The sequence below is a fragment of the Natrix helvetica genome, assembly GCF_964273705.1.
Source record: "Natrix helvetica genome assembly, chromosome: 5".
In the NCBI taxonomy this organism is placed as follows: domain Eukaryota; kingdom Metazoa; phylum Chordata; class Lepidosauria; order Squamata; family Natricidae; genus Natrix; species Natrix helvetica.
Window position 1 is genome coordinate 130,527,909 of NC_138551.1, and position 19,182 is coordinate 130,547,090.

The window sequence follows — 19,182 nt, forward strand, 5'->3', positions numbered from 1 at the left end:
TTAAAATAAGTCTATGTACGTCAGGACAAGATTTTTATACTGTTACATAAATAAGTAAATAAAATTTGGGGTTTTTCTCTATTCAGAAGTGTTAGCCATTCTGTTTTATTCATCTAAAAATTTGATAACTGTTCTTTTCATCTCTTTATCAAAGTTATTAACAAAATGAATTAGTCATGTGATTTATATCTCACTTCAGTTTGAACACACTTTCTGAGTACAATTTTTTAGCTAAGTATGTATCCCCTAATTTTCATACAATCCCACTCAATTTAACTTCACATTAATAAAGATGGGATTTTTGGAGTCCAAAAACAACACATTAAAGACAAATTCTACATCAGGATTCTAAAACTCTTCAGCTCATTGACACCTTTATGAAGCTTCAGATTCTTCATCAACAGCAGCAGACTAATTTAAAAGTATTACTTTAACTAATGGTAAAATGAAAACTAATAAAAACACCTTACTTACTGAGCACCTTACTTCTAACTGAAAGAATGTTAGCAATGGTAGCTCGGAGACAAGCTGATAGAAACATTTTTTCAAAAGGAATTTTGACCATGAGCAGTTTATTTTTAAAAATTCAACTAGTAACCCTCTAAACTGCCTAGTAAATTGTCTTTACTTTAGAAAATTAGAGCTAAATGAGAGGTTATGTTGAGCTAATTAAATATTTTGATCTATTATGCAAAGATAGACAGTTTCTGGAGGATAAAACCTAAGCATATAATCCTTATACTTTTTAGTTCTTCCAGTTACCAGGATAGTTAGAAAATACTGTATTTTTCGGACTGTAAGATGCACCTTTTTCCCTCAGAAAAGAGGGTGAAAATGTGGGTGCATCTTATACGCTGAATATAGCATTTTTGATCTCCTAAAACCCCACCCTATTTGCAAAAAATGCTGTTCATAGCCTTTAGGAGGCTTCCAGAGTGCTCCTGGGGGCTGGGGAGGGCAAAAATGAGTGAAAATGGGCTAAATAAAACTACATAAAAGTACATAAAAAGAAAAACGAAAAGAGCCAGTTCAGGTGAGGAAACCAGGAATCTCTCAGCAGGGGGGAAAACACCCTGCTGAGACTGGATGCCATCTTGGGGAGAGTCAGAAAAACACTTTCCTTCCAGTTGTTCAGCAGATGCCAGTCCTGGATGCTCAGCCATCATCCCTGAGTCCTGCAGGTCATTTTTCACCAGATGTCCAGGAATTTGAACCCCTGGCACTATCCTTCTTGACCTGGAACACTAGAGAGCCAATCTGGGTTTCTGTTATGTGTGTTTCCCCCAATTGTTTAGGGGGGAGGCACTCTTTGTCCGATTCCTCTCATGAGTCCTGTCCAGTATGCTTGAACGTCAGTTGTAGCCCTAATCTTCCTCAGAGCACACAAGCCCCACAACCACATCAAGGTCCTGCCTCATTGGGGGATTGTGGTTCTTCACACAGTCAGCCAGATGTTCAGACTGGATGTCAGCTCTTCCAAGGAAGGCGGCCTTTGGCAATTGACCGATGGTGAGGTTGTCAATGCCGATGGGGTCCAAATTGGCCTCCAGTTGTTTTGGGATTTCACCCACTGCAGCTATTCATCCTGGGGCAAAAAAAGCACAAATTTAATATTTTAATTAAAAAAAATAAGTAAGCAAGAAATAATAAATAAAACTTAGCAACCAAATTAATATTTAAAACTACCAGGCTCCCACTCTTCTTCCTTTTTAGTTTTCAAGGCCAGCCGTCCCCACCCAAAAACCCAAAGCAGGCAATGCAAAGCAACCAAGGATCCCAGGTGACCTCAAGAGACCCCAAATCCTCTCCCTTCAGCTAGGACTCTTCTTTTGGACAAGTCCTCCATCCACTCACTTCCTGCAGCCTCCAAGTTGCCCACTGACTGCAGTCAGCTGGGTTTTTCTGCCTCTTGAATAGAATCCATCTAAGAATTAAATAACAATAATATCATAATAATGAGAAAAAAAATGACAACCAGATTAGTTCAAACACTTACCTTCCATCACATTGTCATGCAAGGTAGAATGTCTGACATCCTTTGTTCATCAATGATGGGGATGTTGGGGTAGATGGGTTCCGGTATGTAAGGTTCCACCGTGATTATGGTGGCCTCCACATCTTCATTTTGTTGTTCTGGCGACACTTGCAGACACCTTTTTCTGGGGATTGAAGAAGAAAAAAAATCAAATATAACTGACAGGTACATTGTTTTCTTAACAATGATAATAAAGATAATTCTTAATGGGGACTCCAGATTTTCAAGAAAAGATTGGGAGTTGGATTAGAAGACCTCCAAGGTCCCTTCCAGCCCTGAGGGAGTCTATACTTTCTCCTGTTAGTTCCACCAACATTTTGGGGGGCTTTCAGTGCTCAAGGGATCTCCAGGTTGTGGTGATGCCACTCCCCTGATCAGGAGCAACTTAGTTGCACTGGTGGAAAAATATTCAGAGGTCAATGAAGATATAGACCCCAAGGACAAACAAAGTCGCCTTCCAGGGGTCTCCATAACTTGTCAGAAGGTGCAAAGAGGAAAAAACTGAAGAGGAAATGCTTTGTAAAGTTGATTTGATTCTTTTAAATTTATTTTGTAATGTAAATATATATCTGGATTTGGAATACCCTTCAAGATCTTTTTTTAATCCCTTCAATTCTGTTAAAATGGAAGAGACTGAACTCGTGTGGCCATCCAGTGAGAACCCTCAGAATTTCCTTGGAGATCCTGGAAAACGACATTGGTCATCTTTGGAATCTATGCGTTGTTTGGCCTCTGCGTTGAAGGTGTTGCAAGTGTCACCAGAACCACCAGCTGAAGATGAGGAGGAGGCCTCCATCACGGTGGAACCTTCATACTGGAATCCATCGATCCCAACATCACCATAATTGATGGAAGATGATGTCAGACGTTCAGCCCTGGTCAACAATGTGATGGCTGGAATTTCACCCATGGCCGCAATTTGTCCTGGGGCAAAAGAAGCACAGATTGAATATTTTAATCATAATGAAATAGTAAGCAACAAACAAAACAATAAAAAACCCTGAGCAAACAAATTAAGGTTAAAGGCTCCTAATTTTCTTTCCTGTTAGCTTCCATAGTCCAACCACCCCCACCCAAAACCCCAAAGCAAGAAATGCAAAGAACAAAAGGCGTTAAGAATTAAATAACAACAACAATAACAAAATGCCTTTAAAATAGAAAAATAAAGAAAAACTGACAAACACCAATCATCACATTGTCGTGCAAGGTAGAACGTCTGACATCCTTTGCTCATCAATTAAGATGATGTTGGGGTAGATGGGTTCCAGTATGTTCGGTTCCACCGTGATGATGTCAGCCTCACGTCTTCATTTCGTTGTTCTGGTAACATTTGCAGACACCTTTTTCTGTGGATTGAAGAAGAGGAAAAGAATCAAATATAATTGACTGGTACACTGTTTTCTTAACAATGATAATGAAGCTTATTCTTAATGGGGGCTCCAGATTTTCAAGAAAAGATTGGGGGTTGGACTAGAAGACCTTCAAGGTCCCTTCCAGCCCTGAGGGATTCTATCCTTTCTCCTATTAATTCCACCAACATTGGGGGGGGGGGCTTTCAGTGCCCCAGGACTCCCCAGGTTGTGGTGATGATACTTCCTTTAACAGGAGCAACTTACTTGCATTGGTGGTAAAAAATGCAGAGGCCAACGAATAAATAGACCCCAACTATGAACAATGTGACTTTCCAGGGGTCTCCAAAGATGGTCTGGGGTCTTTCCCTGGATGGCTGCAACAGCTCATTTGGGTTCATTTCTGAAAGAGAGAAGGAATGGAGGAAGAAGAGTCAATTTCTGGTTTTAATGGTTGGTGAAGGGGGCCCTGGCAGGCTGGCGGCTGGGAAGGGGCTCCAGAGATCTGGGCCGAGTTGCCTGGCCCTCACTCGCTCAGCTGATCCGTGAGCCATAATTAAGGGGCGGAGCCTCCATGAGGTGACCCAGGAAGGGAAGGGCTGCCTCCTTTGCTGGCTACGCCCACCTCTTCACTTATACTGGCACACCCCAAAAAACTCAGGCTAGGGCTTATTTTCAGGGAAAGACGGTATTTCTGACCTGTCCCGTTGTTCCCTCAATGCTCGGTTCTCCCTGAGAAGCTCCTGGTCCTCCCCAGCTTGTTCCTGAACTCTGCAGTGGACATGATGGCTTTCCTTGTTTACATCATTGAGTTCTTTCTCCAAAATATTGATTCTGTGTTGGTTGTTTTCTCTGAGGAGTTCCACCTTCTGCCCAGCTTGTTTTTGAACCCTGCAACTCAAATCTCGATTCTCTTTTCTGAGCTGGTCTTACCTGAAATATTTCTTCTGTAAAAGATCTAAACCAGAGTAAAATTAGCTTCCTTGGGTTTGTTACATGAGTCATCAGACTTGTTTAAAATTAAAACAAAATACCTGGTATTTTGTTTATTGGCTTACAATTCAATAGAATAGAATAGAATTCTTTATTGGCCAAGTGTGATTGGACACACAAGGAATTTGTTTCTGGTGCATGTGCTCTCAATGTACATAAAAAGACAAGATACTTTCGTCAAGAATCATAAGCTACAACACTTAATGATAGTCATAGGATACAAATAAGCAATCAGGAAACAATCAATATCAATATAAATCGTAAGGATGTAAGCCACGAAGCTACAGTCCTGCAGTCGTAAGTGGGAGGAGATGGGTGATAGGAACGATGAGAAAACTCATAGTAATAGTAATGCAGCCTTGGTGAATGGTTGTATGTCTATGTATAATTTCCTGTGTTTTGAAGAAGTTGAAAAGAGTCAGGTTTTATTTTTCCCAACCTTATTCCAGGCAATGTAATTCAACCTAGAACTATGGGTAATAGGGGAGAGAGAGAGAGAGCTAAGGAGTATTTAAGATGAAATTCTGGAAGAAAAGTCAGGGCTGCTAGCTAAACATTGCTCACTGCTCAGTTTCTCTTCAAAATCTTTGGAAAGCTCCTTCTTTTCTGTAATTTGTGGGATACTTTTCACCGAAAGCTCCTTGTTCTTCAACTGGAGCTCCTCTTTTTCTGACAAGAGCCTTGAAATTTCCATGGTCTTCCTGTAAATTATAAAGAACAGAGAGAAATTGGCCTCCTTACTTTTTTTCACTTGAAACATGACATTGTTTTGTAAATTTAAAAAATATTAAACATAACTTTGTGTGTTTTGTGTGTCTGTGTGTGTATATAAAATTCAGTTTTTCTCTTTCTGCTATAACAACCAGCAGTTTCTCCTTACAGGGAACAAAGCTTCAGCCATTTATTGGGGTATATGAGAAATCAGTAGATTTTCAGGGGCTTCAGCTGTGCCTGAATGCTTCTGCAGCCACATTATTCTACTTTTTTTAATTCTCTTGTTTTCCCCCTAAAAGATTGCAGATCGCAGGATCCAATCTGGGTCGATCACTGGGACCTCAGGTTGAGCCTCCTGAGCTTTCGGACTCATGCTGGGACCCTTCCTCAGGAACTCAGGGACTTGAGGGGGGTCAGCAGCCCCCAGGGGTCTCCAGGGAAGCCTTGCCTCTTTCCCGCCTCTTCCTCTTCCTCTTTGGGACTTTGAATTAAGGCATCAAACAGACAAGAGGCAGAGACTGTACAGGTAGTCCTCGACTTACGGCAGTTCGTTTAGTGACCATTCAAACTTACAATGTCACTGAAAAAGTGACTTATGACCGTTTTTCACACTTACGACCATTTTAGCATCCCCATGGTCACATGATCAAAATTAAATGCTGTGCAATTGGTTCCTATTTATGACGGTCGCAGAGTGCGGGGGTCACGGGATACCCTTTTGTGACCTTCTGACCAGCAAAGTCATGGGGAAGTCAGGTTCACTTAACAACTGCAGTAATTCACTTAACAATAGTGGCAAGAAAGGTTGTAAAATGGGGCAAAATTCACTTAACTGTCTTGCTTAGCAACAGAAGGTTTGGAGTCAATTGTGGTCATAAGTGGAGGGCTACCTGTTGTAGGAGATCTTGTAAAATCCAGAGGAGGGGGCTTGGGGCCTGGGAAAGGGGAAAGCAAATAGAAAAGAGAGAAAGATAAACAGAAAATTTCATCTCCACTTTCTGGACTCATCACAACATTCACACAAAAGTCACACAGACTGGAATAAATGGTGGATGGGGGAAGGGTCAGCATTCACACTCAGCACCAAAGCAAATCCAACTTTTGAAAGGGAGAAACTTACAATTTCCGTTTCTGTAAACCTCTGCAGGATTTTCAACCAGATGGTTGGTTCTGTTTACATGGACACAATTTTAATATAGGCAAATAAACCATGAAAACCCACCTTCTCTTTCCCTCCACAAAGCCACAGAGCCCCCTCCCCTCCCTGGTTGTATCTGCAGGGACTTTTATCATTATCACAGCCCTGCAGAGACCCCGGATTTCCTCCTCTCTGCTTCTCAGCTGAAGAAAGAAATTCTTTCTTTCTTGTGTGGAATCCAATTGACGGGAGGCAGATTGATTAAAAACCCATCTCCTAATACTGATATTTGTAATGGCCTGAAGGTCTTTGTCCGCTTCTCATCAGCCTTGGGGGCTTCAGATTAGAGGCTTGCAATACAGGAAGCCAATTAATTCATCAAAAGGAAGCAGAAGTGGGGCCCCTGGGACCCCCCCCCCCCATTGCTGGGCCACAGCCGGTTTCCCTGTTTCTTTGGGAAAGGTTCCTTCCCAACCAGAGCCAGCCCCCTCCCCCAGCTAGGTGGGGTCGCTCCAGCCCCTCCAGGCTGCCTGCCTGCTGCTGTTCCCCCCATGGCTCTCCTGGGTGGGGTGGCGGCCACAACCTCTGGAGACAGAGCCCTGATGTGGCCCGGCAGGGAAGAGGTGCCCCCGACGCCCACAGCCCAGCTGGGATGAAGCCCCTCCAAGTGCCCCAACTCTCTCAGGCAGCCCCCAGGGAGGGTGGAGAAGGGCCTGGACAGCAGGCGGGAGGTGGGAGTGGAGCTCTGAGAGGCCAAGAGGACCAGGAGTCCAGAGAGGGAAAATGAGGCAAGGAAGATAATAAAGAGAAATATTGAGGGGAGAAAAGAGAGGGGAGGGGAAGGGAGGGAAGTACCCCAGGCCCACCCCCTTCCTTAAGGGCTGTTCAACCTTCTGTAAAGCAAGGCAGGGGAATTGGGGCTTCTGCATGTTGTGGGGTAGCCTCTTGTATGCAATCAAAGCTAAAGTGTCAAAGAACAGCAGCATAATGTTACACAGACATATGAACAAAAAATAAAAAAACTCCTGCCTGCAGGTCTTTGCATGGAATCCATCCCAACCTCAGAGAGACCCAGGAATTCCTCCTCTTCTCATCTGGAGGAAAGAAATGGTTCAGGTTGAATCCAATTGACGGGAGACGTAGATAGAAAATAATGTTCTGTCACTTATACATGGAATGGAATGATAGGATTTGTCTGGTTATGATTAGCTTTGATGGCTTCAGATCGCAGCCTGACAAAGTAAAAGAAAGACATAATCGGAAGGGATTGTGGCTCAAGCAGGAGACCCTCTAGGGCAGGGGTCCTCAAACGTTTTAAACGGGGCCAATTCATGGTCCCTCAGATTGTTGGGAGGGACAGACCTGCTGGATGGACGTGGCTAGGTGGTCATGTGACTGGGTGGGCATGGCTAATTTAACAGTCCATTAAACAATTAAACTTTAATTTGTTTTGCTCCTGGGGTTGTTTTATTTGCTTTTGTTTGCTTGTTGCTCTTTTGGTTGACTTTTCTTTTTACTAGATCCTTTTTTTCAGTTGTTTAGGAGCCTAGTGGTTGATTTCAGGAAACTCAGCTTTGCAGCAATTCTCCTAAGTCCCAAAAAAGCTTGAGAAATCTATCTCTGTCGCTCTGTCTCTCTCTCTCTCTCTCTCTCTCTCTGTCTCTCTTTCTCTCTTTCTGTATGTCTCTCCTCTCTCTCTCTTTCTCTCCCTCTTCCTCTCTTTTTCTCTCTCTGTCTCTCTCTCCCTTTCTTTCTTTCTTTCTTCTCTCTCTCCCACTTTCTCTTTCTCTCTCTCCTTTCTCTCTCTCTCTATCTTCTCTCTCTTCCTCTCTCTTTCTCTTTCTCTCACTTTCTTTCATTCTCTCTCCCACTCTCTTTCTCTCTCTCCTCTCTCTTTCTCTCCCTGTCTCCCTCTCTCCCTCTGTCTCTCTCTCTCTCTTTCTGTATCTCTCTTTCTCTCCCTCTCCCCCCCTCTATCGCTCTGTCTCTCTCTCTCTCCCTCTATATTCTCTCTCTCCCTCTCCCTTTCTCTCCCCCCTCTCTATCGCTCTGTCTCTGTCTCTCTCTCTCTAATCCCTCCCTCCCTCTCTTTCTCTCTCCCTCTCTCCATCGCTGTTGCTCTCCCTCCCTCTCTTTTTCTCTCCCTCTCCCCCCTCTCTCTATTGCTCTCTCTCTCTCTTTCTTTCTTTCTCTCTCCCCCTCTCTCTTTCTCTCTCTTTCTATCTTCTGGAGACGGGGTGGGTGGGTGAAAAACAGGCCCGTGTTTCACCTCCCCCACGTCCAGAAGCATTCTGCAGGCCCAAAACGGGCTAAAATGGCCTTTGGGGGGGGGGCGCTACCGGGACATCTGTGTTTCCCATTTTTCATTTCTCCAGGAGCCCTCTGCAGGGCAAAAATGTTGGCCTTTCCTTCCCGTTCCAACCCATGGGGCTCATGAAGGTAAGTCCTGCACTCAGCTGAAGGGTGGGGTCCAGCAGGTGGGTGAGGCGATGTGGGTGGGGCATTAGTTTGAGGACCCTTGCTCTACAGTCCCAGTTGAATGGCTCTCCAGTCTCTTCTTCAAAGCCTTCAGGGATGGAGCCCCCACAACTTCTGGAGGGAGGCCTTTCCATGGATTCATTGTTCTCATTGTCAGGAAATGTCTCCTGAATTCTAGGTTGATTCTCTCCTGGACCAGTTTCAATCTGTTACTTTCTGCCTTTAGGTGCTTTGGGGAATAGGTGGGCCCCCTCTTCTCTGTGACAGCCTCTGAACTGTTGGAAGGCTGCTATCAGGACACCCCTAATCCTTCTCTTCATTAGTCTAAAATGGACCCAGTTCCTGCCATTGTTCATCATGTGATTCAGCCTCCAGGCCCCTCCTTATCTTTCTTGCTCTTCCCTGCACACTTTCCAGACTCTCAAGATCTTTTTTTTTAAATCATGATGACCAAAACTGGATATAGGATTCCAAGTGTGGTCTTACCAAAGCAGTATAAAGCATGTATAGCATGCAGCATTAATGGTATATAAAGTATATCCTATAAAATATATAAATTATATAGGATCAATTGAATTCTCAATAAGAAAACTGCTGTAGCTTTAAAAATCTTCAGCTTCATTTTATCCCTGAGCTTGAAGGTTCTTTCCAGATTGACTGTCCGAGGCCTCCTGAGCTTCAAGAGAGCTCTTGAGCTCCTTCCAGGACTCATAAGAGGGTCAGTTGGGCTTCTTGGACGAATGACAGTGGGGGGGGTGGGGGTGTCTCCAGACTGGAGACAAACTGGCTGCTTCCCTGCAGGGAGAAACCTCACCCAAAAGTTGCACCCAACAATGCCAGAAGCCCAGTTTTCTTTTGTTGTGTGTTTTTCACACACACACACCCCGGCAAAAAATCCAAAAGTTTTATTTTGTCATTAAAAAATCTCTATTTCAGCCAATTTATCATAATTATCCTAAAATCTCTGCCAGTTTTTCTTCTACGAATAGTCTCACTGAACGATCTTGAAAGAGGCTGACAGTCCAGCTATTTCTCTGCTGGTGTCCACCACTTCCAGACCATGATTCTTTGTGGGAGGGTTGTGATTTTGTTCTCTGTGGTCTTGTGGATTTTCTCACAAAGCTGGAAACTCTTTGAGGGAGTGGGCAGTCCAGAAACATGAAAAAAAAACACTACCTAAATACCCTTAGGCTTCCCCTCCTCTATGCTCGACTCCCTCTGCAGCCCCAGACCTTCCCCCTCAGAGCTCAATGCAGCTTCTTCTCCAACGGGGTCACCCAAACTGACCAATCCTAAGCCAATAGGAACCCCCCTGCGACTCTCTCTTCTCTCCTGAAAAGGTGTCTTTGTCCACTTCCCTGGGCACAGGATGACCGCTGAGTCTGACTCTTTCCATTGCCTCAGACATTCAGCCAGACACGGAGTTCCCCACCGGTGTTTCCAAAACCATCAGGAGCCCCTATGGATCCCCCTGCGAGACCCCCAGAGTGGAAAAATATCCCCCTTGCTTTTCTCCCAGAGATTCTGATGTTTTCCCCTTCAGAACATGATCTGTCTGATCTTGGTCCTTCTCTGGAGTTGGAGGGTCTTCCTGGCCAACCTCTCCTCTTCCTGCCCTGTGCTGATTATTGTGGTCCTTGGATTCACATCTGGGGCTGTTTCTCTTCCCACCCAGGAGGAAAAGTTTTTTAATCATCCCCTCCAATTTCACCCCCTCCCTTTCTTTCCTGTGGAGGCACCAGTGGGGGCTTCGGACCCCCTCCCATCCCTGGGACACAGCCGGTTTCTCTGTTTCTTTGGGAAACATTCCTTCCCCAAGCAGAGTCTACCTGAGTCCCATCATCCACTTCCCTCTCTGCCTAGGATCAGCTCAGGCAATTCCTCCATTCAGACAAAGGAAAAAGGGAGTTTGGACAGTGTCTCTGGGTGAGTCTTCGTTCCTCAGCACAGAAAGGTCACACTGATCCCTCCAAAGACAAATTCCCCCGGCTTCTTGGACACCTCCGGCCATTGCTCAGCTTAGGTTGCAGCAGGGCCAGAGTGGCTGAGAATTGGGGTGGAAGGGACCACAAACACTCCACAAACCTCCCCAGCCACAAGAGACTCTTAGACACAGACTGTGGCCTCACACAAACTCCTCAATGGTGCCTTTATGTGGTGTCAGGAAGACATATGGGATCAATCTCACAACACTCACCCAAAGGGCTGCCCCATTTGTTGTCCCCGGTGGCAGATCGAAGATTGTGAATCCCACCCCTGACACCAGTTTCTGTGAAATCAAACACAGGAGCCAAAAAAACCAACAATCAAAATTCACTGCAGTTGTTATTTATTCAGTGTCCACTGGAGGAATTTCCCTCCAGAACATAGCAGGACAGATTCCCACAGTCAAAAGGATGCACTCATATTTACACATTTCAAGAAAGGAGGAGAAAATGATAATTATCAATATGCAAATCTAATAGATAATATAACCATGAATATTCATAATTAGCACACATTAAGGTAGGTTCATGGCCACCTACTGTTACTATCCTTAAGAAAGAGATATTGTCTAAATAAAAAGAAACATATCAGCTGCATTTCCAGAATTTGGATAAAATGCATTGAGAAATAAGGGCATAAAGGTTGAAGGTGCATTAACTCTTTATTTCTATCTTATTAACACATTCTCATTCCTCCAAAAATTGGTTATCTCACAATCTTCCAGACACATTTATTTGAATAAAAATCGTTGCCCCACTCATGTATGGAGAATAGCTTGGAGTTGAAATTCTTCTCTCTCACATCTCCACGTTTCTTTTGGCTGTCAGCTGCTCCTTTGTGTTCAGGTCTGGCCTCAGAAGGATAATGTAGCTCTTGGGGATGAAGATGCAGCCCAGCAGACCAGCACTGGAGGCCAGGATGGAGAAGACCTGAACAGCCACCATGTATTTCCCTTTGGTGCTCAGGTAGGTGGGCAAAAAAGTCACCCAGACACTGCAGAAGACCAGCATGCTGAAGGTGATCAGCTTGGCTTCGTTGAAGGCCCCAGGCAGATTCCTGGCCAGGAAAGCCACTGTGAAGCAGATGGCAGCCAGGAAGCCCATGTAGCTGAGGGTGACGTAGAACATGACAACAGCCCCTTCGTTGCATTGCAGGATGATCTCTCCAGGCTGGGAGTGGAGGTCAGAGTCAGGGAAGGGGGGAGAAACTCCCAGCCAGATGGAGCAGATGATAATTTGGACAGCAGAACAAGAAAAGACGATGGAGTTGGCCAAGCTCTTCCCCAACCATCTCTTCACTCGATTTCCTGGTTTTGTGGCCAGGAAAGCCAGCACCACTGTGATAGTTTTGGCCAAGAGAGAAGAAACGGCAACTGAGAAGATGATGCTGAAGACCGTTTGTCGGAGAAGGCAGGTGGCTTTCCTTGGTTGACCAATGAAGAGAGTAGAAGACAAGAAGCAAAGCAGGAGGGAGACCAGGAGGATGTAGGAGAGGTCCCGGTTGTTGGCTTTAACAAGGGGAGTTTCTCGGTATTTAAGGAAGATGATTAAAATTAGGTCTGTGACCAAGAATAAGAGTAGGGCAAAAGAGACCAGGATGATGCTCAGATGTTCTTCAAAAGACAGGAAGGTTATAACTTTGGGGATACATTGGACTCGTTTGTCATTTGGATAGTTTTCATCTGGACACTTGGTGCATTTTTCTGCATCTGAGAAACCAAAAAGCAATTTTCTTTAATAGTCTGTCATTTTATCTTACAAGAAATGCCTTCTTTGGATAGGTCTATGAAGTTGAGGAAAGTCTTAGGATATTAATTATTTCTGGTGTAATGAGTAGAATCTTCATAGGAAGCTACATTATTGCAAGTTAATAATGAATCATATAATCTTTTTAGGCAAATATCCTGAGTCCTAGCAGTGAGAACAATTAACCAGTGGAACAGCTGGCCTTCAGAAGTTGTAGTTGCTTCAACACTGGAGGTTTTTAAGAAGAGACTGGAAAGTCATTTGTCTGAAATGGTATAGATTCTCCTGCTTGAGCAGGAGGCTGGACCAGAAGACCTCCAAAGTCCCAGCTCTACTCTGATTGATTGATTAATTGATCTACATGACTGGCAGGCTATTTGTGTAATGAGTTCCCCCTGTAACTATCCACATCATCACATTATGGACCTGTGAAACCTTCTCAGTGAACCTCAAGGGGAGGACCCAATATACAGTGAATTGAAGGTCTTTCAGAAGGTGGACCTAAAACAATTCATCAAGTTTGAAAGAACTCAGATGTTCCTAGAAAGGTAAACTTAGCAACACATATCCAAACTAAAAAGCAGGAGAGATATTTCCTCTGCTGTTATTAAAGCTTGCCCAGTCTGCCACACCCTCCTCCCATCTCTTCCCAGGCTCTCCTTCAAAGTCTTTTTGGTTTACTTCCTTAGATAAGAAATTGTGCAGGTTAAAAAAAAACCTAGGTGTACTTCATTCTGTCCTTTAACTTGCACTTTCATGAAAATGTTTGGATGGATCCATTTCCACAAAGCCTTCAATTTTCCTCAATGTGACCCATGTGGAAGCATGGCTCAGTGGCTGAGACATTGAGCTTGTCAATCAGAAGGGTTGGCATTTCGGCAGTTCAACTATCTACTATCGAATCTCTAGCAGGGGGTTGGACTAGATGACCTCCAAGGTCCCTTCCAACTCTGTTACTGTTACCTTCCTGAGTGGAGATGGTCCCCTCAGGACAAGGAACACAGTCGTAGCAGCAAACTGGCTCTCCTTCTCGAGCCCTCTTGACAAAACCAGGGTGACAATTTTCCACACATTTGGACTGAGGCAGGGACTGAGCAGAAAAAAAAGGAATGTCAAAGAAAAGATCTTAGGACTCTCTGTCCATGTAAAATGGGGGTAGAAATGGATGGAGACAAGTAACCTCTGGTCTTCACTGAGGTAAATGTGAAACCCCTGACTACTACTAATCAGATGCAGGAGGTATATTAACTGGCAGATTCTTCATTTAGTTCCTTCCTTTTCCTTTTGGAATTTAACATTACAATAAAGTACTTTTCTATTTAATAAAATCTAGAGGGAATTGGAATTGAAAAAAGATTTAAGTATGATGATATATTCATACTGAAACTGAGACTAAGGTTTACTGTAAAAGATTTAGGAAACTTTTATTCCATTAGATTTTTCAATAAAGAATAAAACTGTGATGAAGAAAGAAACCTCTGGCCAGTAAGATCTTGAAAGATTTCCATAAAACATGGCAAAGCTCCTCCACTTAGGTCGCATCTGTTAAAGAACTTCCATTAGATGACACCAACTGGCATGGAAGGCCAACCACCCTGGAGACTATAGGCTTTGCCCTCTTGAAATGGGACCTCAGGCTTTGGAAAAACAGAGAAAAGACACCAAAATTTCTCCCACCTTATTGAGCAACTTTAGCTGTGAAAGACCATCTTGGTCGATAGAAAGTCTCTGTCTTTCAAAATATGCCAGAATCTCTTTCCTGGGATCCTCCTTGGGTAGAACCAAGAAGCTGCCAATGGTCAGATCTGCTTTTATCTCTCCATTTTTGTCCAAGTACAGTTTAAAGTGGGAAATATTGAGCAACTCATTCTTCTTCAGAAAGGGGTGAAACTAGAATGGGAACATCCAGGAATTTGAAAAGCAAGAAACTTTGTTTCTTATTGAATCTTTCTTCTACAATTGTCTAATCTCCAAATATGGTTAAATACGATACAAAAACTGTCATCATCTTCATAAGAGAATGAAAAAGGTTGAGAAAAAGTTGTCAATCATATATTGACAAAATATAGAGAAAATATAAGTGACAAAATTGGTCAATTATAGGGAACATTCTAGAGCAGAAAACAAATAAAATGAACAGAGAGGAAAAAAGATGATCCATAAACTCTTTGAAAACAACAAGCTGATTCAAAAAGCATGGGTTGATCAAGAAATCTGTCAGGCTAATCTTCTCCCTTGTAATCCTGATGGAAAATGCCTCCAGATGTGCTGGAAGAAAGATGAGGGATACCAAACTTGATATGCATGTTTGTGAAAATGATCTCAAAATCATTAACTGGAAACAGAATCTGAGTCAGCAGGCTGATGTTCATGGAAAGAAGGCAAATGCAGCCATAAGAATCTGAGGAAGTGAACGTTCTGGTTTGGGGAGACCCCAACTCAAGGACCAGGTCCCCTTGCAGGCACCATGCTTGGAGGAAAATTTGCACAAAATCTACGTGAACTTCAGTGAAGCACAAATAAGCCCAGAAAGAGCTCAAAGGCGCTGCTCTTAGCCTTGAGGAAAGACAAGAAGGAGAAGAGCTGAAGATCAAGAGGAGTCTGGGAGCCCCCTTTCCAATTGAAACAATCTCTCGATTGGAGAAGGGTGGATACAGCCTTCTTCTAATCACTGACATGCATTACACACAAGCATAAGATCTGCTCACTATTATTCCAGAGTGTCAGACGTGGAAAAATGAATTCAGTTACAAGAGAGGAGATTTTAGCCGAATGAGAGAGAAAAATACGATAAAAGGATGAGCTGTTTTAGAGCTGAGCCAGGAAAGCAGAGAAGTTCAGTCTCCTCTTCGTGGATTATCTGAATTCAAAGACTGAGCAGCCATCAGTCAGAGAAGCTTTAATTGGGATTCCTGCAGAGAGGAGGGGTTGGGCTAAATGGTCTCAGGGTCTCCTCCAAACTTATAAAGTTTGTCATGCCACAACATGCAAATATTGTGCTGTTGTTGCTCTAACTCCACCCACCTAGTGGCTGGGGGCAGACGAGCCTAACTATATGGTCTGAGACTCCATTTTCTGTCAGCCTTTGGAGAAGATGGAAGCAGCCATTTTGACTGAGATACCTGGTCATCGGAGACGGCCTCCGTCCTTCACAAGGAGCATTGCTGGAGAGATTCCAGCTGCTTCTTTGTTGGCTGTTAGTTCATGCTGCCTATCTCGTATTTATATTTGATTTTCATTATTTGCATCTCTTCAATTTCACCGTGCCCTAAACATCCAGATCCACGTCAGGCTCCCTTTCATTGGAGGAGAATAGGGGGGCTTAGCTGCCTGTCCAGCTGCACACAGACCCACGTGCAATGGGGACAGAACAAAGGTGGAATTCCACCAGGCTAATCACAAACCCACAAATACAAGAATTTATTTTTAAAAGAATACAGCATTTTCAAAGTAGTAGTGTTTAATATAAAAATGCCATGGTATTTACTCTTTGGAACCATTAATTCCCTGAGTAATTAAATTGGCCAGATCTGTTGAGATTATTCCCCTCCTTCTGCTCTGGATTCCTCCTCCAAAGGATCTAAGATTAATGGATCCATACCGGGGGGGGGGCATACCTGCCATGGCTGCAACCTTGGAGACCCCAAGAACTTTTCTCCCGCCTTCCTTTTCTTCCTCAATCTGGAGGTATACGCGGCATTCAAGGCCTGGGCCAGAGTCTTCATGAGACTGTAATCTTGGACATAATTTTTCATCCTGATCCTGTTCCTTTTCTCTTGGGTCTCCAGTGGGGCTTTCTGGGTGCATCTTCTGCGGCCTTTGACAGAAAAGATAGGCTTTGAAACAGAACAACGAAAATAATGATCTTGAAACTTTTCTTCCACAAAGAAACGGGGTTCAAAGGCATCATCCTTTGGGCTTTTTTTAAACAGAAAACCAAAGTTCCAAATACTATGGATGTATTTGAGAAGTCTGTGCTTGTTTATTGTATAGTCTTTAAAATTTGTGAAGATCCAGACTTTCCCTTCAATGGGTCCTGACACATCTTCAAGTGTTAAATGGAAAGGAAGAATTCTCTCCCAAATGGACTCATATTCTATGAAGTGAACAAAGACATTGACTTGTCTCCACTTAGAGAAGGCCTCTCTGAGGGCTGCTGTATGTCCAGTTATTGACAATCGTTGTGATATAACTACACAAATTCCATTCCTGACAAGCATAGGAGTGAAAGTCCTCATGAAATTCTCACCATACTCTGTGTCTGAAACAAAGAAGCCAATCAGGGTCCATCTGAAATGGAGGAGCAGTTGGACAATTGCTGGGTACTGGAATCCTTCTTTGGGGGCCATCCGTTGGAAAAAAGGGAATTGACTTTTATCATTCAGAGCATTTGAAGCTATTTTAACATTAATCTAAAAAAAGCAATGAAGAATGCTGTATTATATTTGGGGTCATATCAAATCCAAAATATTAGATTTTAATAAATCCAACCTGGTTCTCATGAATGTATTAGAATATTTTGTTAATCAGACATTATTTATAATATTAAAGACATAATATTAGCAAGATTGTATAATAAAAGTGGAAAATAAACAATTAAAAAACAATAAAAATGTAAATCAAATTATTTATCACACCTACAATTTATTGCAATTAGATTAACATGTGCAAATGCCAACTGAAGGAATGTTTATTTTACCATCGTGTCCTGGCAGTCAATTAAGAAAATAATTCTGAAAATGGAGAAGAAATGCCTAAAACCGCAGAGAATTACATTAAATGACTTCGAAGGAAACTGCATTCCTTTTCTTGGAAGAGCATCAGTCCAAGTAAAATTTAATGAGTTCAGTGGATTATTGCAGCTGACTGTAGTGGATAGTAATCAACCCAGCCCTTGAGTTTGCGAGTGACCAGCATCCATGCTGTCCATGGAGACAATTTTGAAGAGTTGTTAACTGAGTTCAGGGATGTTTTCATTGGGAGTCTAGGCAAGTATAAAGGAATCCCTGTCTCTTTCCATCTAGACTCCAATGTTGCCCCTGTTAGAATAAAGCCACAAAAGTTCCTTTTGCTGTCCGGTCCAAAATAGATGCACAAATAGACCACCTAATTGCCCAGGGGGCTTTGGAGCTGGTTGATCACGCTAAATGGAAGACCTGAATAGTCACCCCCATTAAATCAGATGGGTGAATCCGCATCTGCGTGGACTTTAAATGCACCATAAATAAAGCCTTGCAACAAGCGCCTACCCAGTATTGGTCATTCAGCACCTACTTCACTCATTAGGAAAAGACAAAATATTTGCAAAACTTGATTTAGCACAAGCCTATCAGCAACTACCAGTAGATGACGCCACCAAAGAAGCACAGACTATTGTAACACACCGAAGGACATTTAAATGCCACCGATTACATTTTGGAGTGAGTGTGGCACCAGGGCTTTTCCAAAGTATGGAGTCCCTCCTACAGGGCATCCCAGGTTTAGTGCCTTACTTTGATGATGTCCTTGTGTCTGGGGACAATAAAGAGGAACTAACACATCGGCTAAGGAAAATTTAAAACTAGTTAAACTTAGTGAAATTTATTGATAATAGATATAGCTTAAATAAATAACTGATAATGTTACTAATGTATACAATGTGTAGTGTTATGATGAGTATAATTGGATATGAATATTGAATGGCACCCATGTATGGAAGATTAGCAATCCCTTTGGATTATACATAAAGGATGATAATAATAATAATAATAATAATAATAATAATAATAATAATAATAATAATAATAATAATAATAATAATAATAATAATAATAATAATAATAATAATAATAATAATAATAATAATAATAAACTAAATTAGATACAATTAAAGTTTTGATTATGAGGGGGAAATGTTATGATACAGGATATAGTCAAATAAAGGAGGGATAAGAATAACAACATATATATAGATATGGGTATAACATAAGGAAACTGGATGTAAACTTTAAACAGTGATTTGGAAAGGAGGATTAGAAAACTTTGTTATTAAATATTATGGATGTTTAGCTAGAATAGGACATAAGGATTTAGTAATACTAACAGTGGAGGATTTTAGAAATAGTAATTGAAAGGCCAGTATGCGGTTATGTATTAAATTTTGGTATATTTTATGATGAAGGACGTTTAAACAATTATAGTCAAATGAAAATGGAGATATAATGATGGTGACATGTATAAATATTTGAGTTAAAATACTTAAGTTAATATGAATTATGTTTGTTGACTGTGGAAGAGATGCATGAAAATCTTTTTGTAACCAACTGATACACTTTCTATAGCATGTAAAGAAGGATGCTGTATTTGTTTTAAATTAAAAATAAAAAATAATAATAAAAAAGGAAGAGTCAGTCCGGACGTAGTCAGCCACACCCCAGAAGAAATTCCAGGTGATTCCAGTCACTGACTCTGGAGTGGCAGCAGGCCTGATTGCACAGGCTGCAGCCACTGGTCCAACTGAGCTGCGCAGGTCAGGTCGCACCCACCTACGCCCTGCCTACCTGTGGGAATACATGCTCTGAGCATTCTGATTGGGTAGTACCATTTCCAGAGGGGAGTTGAATATATAAATAGCGAGAAAAGGCTTCATTCTGGTCCAGTAGAAGATTAGCATACTGCTGCTCATTGGTCCATTCGAGCGGCAGGAAAATAAAGGATTGTCAATGGCCAAGCTGCCTGACAGAACCCTTTAAAAAAAGAGGACCC

General features: G+C 42.5%; 1 protein-coding gene across 1 annotated transcript in view; it reads right to left on the minus strand.

Annotated features, from left to right (window-relative positions):
• Window positions 1–14,446, minus strand: part of LOC309392714 (vomeronasal type-2 receptor 26-like) — a gene marked incomplete at both ends in the record, with an annotated part of 269,160 nt that extends 254,714 nt beyond the window's left edge. The window contains 2 exons of the mRNA XM_081954142.1: window positions 13,402–13,528; window positions 14,432–14,446. Of these exons, the coding sequence (XP_081810268.1) occupies window positions 13,402–13,528; window positions 14,432–14,446 (142 nt within the window). The remainder of the gene's footprint in view (window positions 1–13,401; window positions 13,529–14,431) is intronic.
• Between the last annotated feature and the right edge of the window lie 4,736 nt (window positions 14,447–19,182).